The sequence below is a fragment of the Haplochromis burtoni genome, unplaced genomic scaffold, assembly GCF_018398535.1.
Source record: "Haplochromis burtoni strain Fernald_Lab_line unplaced genomic scaffold, NCSU_Asbu1 Contig_736, whole genome shotgun sequence".
Lineage (NCBI taxonomy): Eukaryota > Metazoa > Chordata > Actinopteri > Cichliformes > Cichlidae > Haplochromis > Haplochromis burtoni.
Window position 1 is genome coordinate 118,005 of NW_024583097.1, and position 5,389 is coordinate 123,393.

At 36.0% G+C, this 5,389-nt stretch overlaps 1 protein-coding gene across 1 annotated transcript; it reads right to left on the reverse strand.

Annotated features, from left to right (window-relative positions):
* Nucleotides 1-1,719: 1,719 nt before the first annotated feature.
* Nucleotides 1,720-3,374, reverse strand: LOC121812690. Its single transcript, XM_042215493.1, has 4 exons — nucleotides 3,017-3,374; nucleotides 2,644-2,910; nucleotides 2,078-2,164; nucleotides 1,720-1,852 (listed from the first exon to the last, which is right to left on the reverse strand). The coding sequence occupies exons 1-4, from the start codon at nucleotides 3,369-3,371 to the stop codon at nucleotides 1,806-1,808; spliced, it is 756 nt and encodes a 251-aa protein (XP_042071427.1). The 5' UTR covers nucleotides 3,372-3,374; the 3' UTR covers nucleotides 1,720-1,805.
* Between the last annotated feature and the right edge of the window lie 2,015 nt (nucleotides 3,375-5,389).

Sequence of the window (5,389 nt, forward strand, 5' to 3'; positions counted from 1 at the left end):
GCTCGCAATGTGTTGCTCGCGCTCTCAACATTTCTGCCCGTGCTCGCTCAACTCTTACTGTACACCATTATATTTGTGCCACAAAACCAGAATCCCTCGCCTCAACAAGGAAGAGATGGCTAAGATGGAGATAGAGACCCAACAAAGCAGTGAAATAAACAGTTACTTTTTGATTGTTTAATAGTGGTTATGTTCAAAGCATGCCAAACAAGAAACATGAAACAAGATGTTTTTTTCTTTTCTGAGACCTATTTGGTTTTTATTGTTGTAGATGTAAATAACACAAAAATATATTGAAAGCCATAATTTTATTTCCTAATGCTGAGGACCCAATATATTCACATTCTCTACCTCTAGAGGGAGTCTCTGCTCTGTGGCTTTATGGATGATGGAGGTGATTTGCAACTGCTTTGCTCTATCAACACTAAAGCAGGATGTGTTTTCATTATTCAGTGTAGAAAAAAAACAGAATTATCCTTTAAAAGTTGCATTAAAGAAAGATTACATAATATAACACTGAGATAAGTAAAGACAATTGTCAGGTTGTTAAAAATCATTGTTTTACTACTTAATAATAGCACTAGCCCCTTTAATTTAGATCTAGATCATCGATAACTGAACAATCAGGCAACATTCAAAGCATTTTTAAATATGTTGAGTGAACATGACTGGATTTATTTCTTTGATTTGTTGACTGTGGAGGAGACGTTGCTAGGATTAAACTCCAGAAGAAGACGAGAAGGCTTTCACAGCTGTAGGTCACACTGTCACCTTTATCATCACCACCTAGAGCTTAGAAGAAGAAATAATTCTATACTTAATAATACTTAAACAATAATAATAATAACAACAACAATAATAACAGAACTGATATTAACATCCTCACTGTAACCCATCACAAAGCTTACTGTGCCTTCTTCTCTGGTGTTCTTGGTGTAGCTGATGGAAGCCAAGGAAATGTCATCTTCAGGTTCAGTCTACATAAGGACGATCACATAATGATTGCTAACACATTAATCCAAACCTTGATTTAAGTATTAAAGTATTTTGCACATAGACACAGTTCAGAGAATGTGAGTCTCTGCCGTGTTTAAACTCGGTCCCTGCACATAGCTTATAAAATTAAGTGTAGGTATTCTGCTGAAACTTGAATATATGCATTTCGTGAATGGTTGGAGAGTGGTTGTTAGGAGTTGCTGGCATCGGATAATATGACATTTTTCATAAAGTGTTATATAGTACTGCACCAAAAACCTTCTTACAATTGCTTTGGTCACTAGTAGGTTCCTGCTCCCATGAGCAATTTGGATAGAAGACAACAACTAGCTAGCACTTGCAAACTACTCGGGCAAGTGGTGGTAAAAATATGAAAAGAGCACACAAACCGGGAGCAGAGAATGTTCTCTGTCGAAGTAAAAGCTGCACCTTTTGAAATGTGTAGTTTATAGTTATAAGGCACAACTTTTCATTTGAAGGTGGACACTCTCTGATGGCAGTTTCCATCGCACTTTTAAAGTTTCACTACATGTCAGAGAGTAAATGGTGACTGCTTGTAGACAAGTCAACATCTTCCATGTGAAATATGGCTGAAATTAACACACTCCTTTTCAACCAGTCACAAAGTGACACAGACAACTACAGGCCCGGTTTGTTCATTTTTAGATTCTCCACATTAAATCAACTTTTTCTGTAAAGTTTTACTTTCACTATATTAAAAATTGTTATTTTCTTAGGGTCATACAGGTGTAGAGAACTTAACAGACAATCACCAAAAACTCAGTTTTTTTATTGAAGAATCAGAATGATCAATGGATGAAACTCACATTGTTCTGTTGATCCATTTCCATGTTCCCTGCAAAGAGGAAAAAATTGAGTTGCGCTTCTAGTTCTGAGTCTGTGTTCTTATAGTTATTATAGAAAACGGTGTTGTCTCAACTGATTAAACTGGTAAAGACTGGTTGTCTAATTTAATAATCTAAGACTTGTCCACATAACTTGAACTTCATCATGTCACGAGTCAGCAAAACACATTAAATTTAACAGTTAAAACGCTGATTTACATTTGTCCTGTTCTCACCTCTAGTTTTCTTCCTTGTGATCATCACCACAGCAGCAACTAAGACGGCTACTAAAGCAGGAAATATAATATGCTCCCATGACCAACCTGGAAAGAAAATTAATCCATGTTGAACTTACTTTTAAAAAATCTACGGATTAATATTTATTTTTACTGACACATAGTTATTTTTTTCAAATCATAGTGGTGATGAGTACAATTTTAGCACGTTTTTTGTATTTCCCTTCTGATGTAGCCGATTGCAAAATCTAATTATCATGAGTGATCCTGTTTTCATTACTGTTTTTTAATTATTCTGCCTCCGGTGCTGGATTTGGTGTCACTATTAACTTTTTTGTTGTTGTGGATTTTTTTGTTGTCATTGCATTCTCACCTGAAAACACAAAACAGCAGCCAAATCAAATCTGTACAATGAAAATGTGTCTTATGTTCCTTTTCCCCAATCAATGGCAAAAACATGTAGAATATTATGGCTGAAATGGCTGTTTAAACTTAAAAAGATTTACAGATGAAGCTTTTTTTAATGATACTCTTTACTTTGAGGTAATAGCAGCTTGTTTTCTCACCTGACGACTGAGAGCTGAAGGGAAACAGCTTCACTTTGTTACTGGACTCATCTGTCACATTGCACTTCAGAGACTCATAAATCTTTGACTTCTGATTAAGTTGAGATTTAAATGTCACTGCTGAAGAGCAGGAACCTGGTAATATCTTCATGTCTGTATAGATGTTCTCTTCACCCTCGTAGAGCCATTCTACTATGTATGTACAGGGTTTATATGCCAACAAGGAGCAGCTCAAGATGGCTTTGTTACCGTTGTCATGTTGAGTCGCTGGTGAAGACAAAAGATGAGAGAAAAAATAGTTTAATCACAGTATTGAATATTTTAATGTTTCACGCACAGTTTGAGCTGAAAAAATTATGAATGAAATACTCACTGTTAATAACGGAAAGATAGACATCAAACTCTGAAACTTCATTTCCTGATTTGATTTGTCTGCACGTGTAACGGCCAGCATCCTCAACTGTGACCTTGTTTATAACCAGAGAACAGTCTTCACTAACACTCAGCCTGGCTGACTTAGCTCTAACATCTTTGTGAATCTGCCCATGAGTGGCCAACTCCACTACTGCCGTGTCTGTTGAACCACTGAAGGCCCAGGTAGTACTGTTACAGTCATCCTGACCATGTGTCACATTTTCACAAGGCAAAGTGAGGTCATCACCAACTATGACAATAGAGACAGATTGAAGTAGATGAATTGTTGGTGCTGAGAAAAAAAAGAGAAACATGACACGTAAACTATAACACAAATGTGACTTGGCGCAAATTTAGTTTGAGGATTATTTTTGATACGAAACAAGTTGGTCTCAAATGTTGTCTCATTGAGTCAAACAAAGTTGCCAGCAAAATTTGTCCTTACTTGTAAACTGAAGCATCAGAAGCAGAAATACAGTCATTTTAACGCTCCCGAATTCAGCCATCTCTTTCTCGTTCTCGTGCTCACTAATGACACAGTCTCTTGTATTTTCTTAAAGTTACACACAGCTTCTGCTTTATGTGGTTTTTGAGGTGTTGCTCTGTCATAGTGACTTTAGTCTGCCTCTTGCACACCTATCAATTGTTAAAAAATATAAATTTTTAACCAAATTTAGTGTACGTATGAGTAGAGAGACAGTTTTTCATTTAATGTTGTTTTTCTCATATTTTTAATGCATTTTCACAGTAGACAGTGGTGCGTTTTTACCTCAACAGAGAATCTAAAATTAGAATCATAAATGGCATTAACATAGAGTATACAGGGGAATATGAATATGACAATGTAGTATTATTTTCATATAATTCATCAGCATTCAAAACTGAAATGTTTGCAATGAAAAGTAGGCATCCTGTAGCAGCTACCATGCCACAGTGGTGAAACACAGATAAGATGCTTTTGTGGTCTGCGACCTGCTGGTTCCTCATTGCATGAAGAATTCTTTGACGTGAATGGGAAAGTGTTTTAGTAAAAACAGGGACACAATAGCACCAGAGCTCTGGGCCCTGTTTAAGGGCTTTTATGTGTCTGGATAGGAAGATACTACTGTGGGTTTGTCAACCCTTGGATGAGGTAAACTCCAAGTTCCAGAGAGAGAGTTTACTTAAACTTTGAACAACTTAGTCCCTCGTTGGTAATTTTTCTTCAACAACCTCTGAGCTCTCCCCTCCTTCTACATTTGAAAAAAGCTGAGTGATGCTTTATGCCATTTCCTCATTCATAAAGTTTCCACCAACACAGAGTACAAAAAGATAGGTTATACATACTATTTATTGCTTTTATGCTCTGTGTTAACATGAGTAAATGGAAATTGTATCATATCTCCTTGTTTATTTTTAAAACTTTTTAAATGTTAAACATAATGTGTTACCTTGTATCATATAACTAATATTACTTTGTGTTTAACAAATTAGGTTACCCACATCTGTTCTTTTTAATGTTTTAGTGTAAATACTCTCCCATGACTGAAAATGATATGTTTGACAACTTTACTGTGAGATGGTTTTTGTGCATAATACACTGCAAGATGGAAGACATATTGCACCCACATTCAAATATAAGACACAAACTTACATGTATGAAATGATCCTCTCACTGATGTGCTGACTTTCATATTTATTATTTACATGTCACTGTATTGAATTTAATAATTTAAAAAAATGTTGTCATAATGTCATTGTATTTAAAGTAAGAGCTGGACGTAATATTTTGTTTGTGGCAATGCCACACATACACTAAAAAATGTGGCAGTACTAATTCACTGATTAGTGGCTCAAGACAAGAACATGACCGACTGAGTGCTTCAGTGGACTGTCCTCTGGTTCTGGTACAATACATTTTGGAATTTTCAAATAGTCATTAAAGTATTAAAAAAATCTAATACAGTATTATCTTTATTTGAAAATACAGAGTATAGTTGCTGCCTTCTTATTTGTGACTGGTAGGATGTGATGCCCCATGACTGGCAGAAGGTGGTGGCAATGGTGCAAAAAGCCATGTCCCAGCTTTTTTATTTTCCTACATCTGTGATCATGAAGATGTCGTGATGGTGTCTGAAAATCCTGAAGGCTTCTCCCTCTGTCAGACTTCACAGAATGACTGAAAACTTCAACATCAGCTCACCAAACCAGTACAAGCCCAGATTTGGATGTTTCATACTGTCAGTATGACATGTAACAAAGTGTAAGAATAGATGTTTCAAGGTTCAAGGTTCTTTATTTGTCACATGCATAGTTATACAAGTATAACACACAGTGAAATGTAGCCTGACAC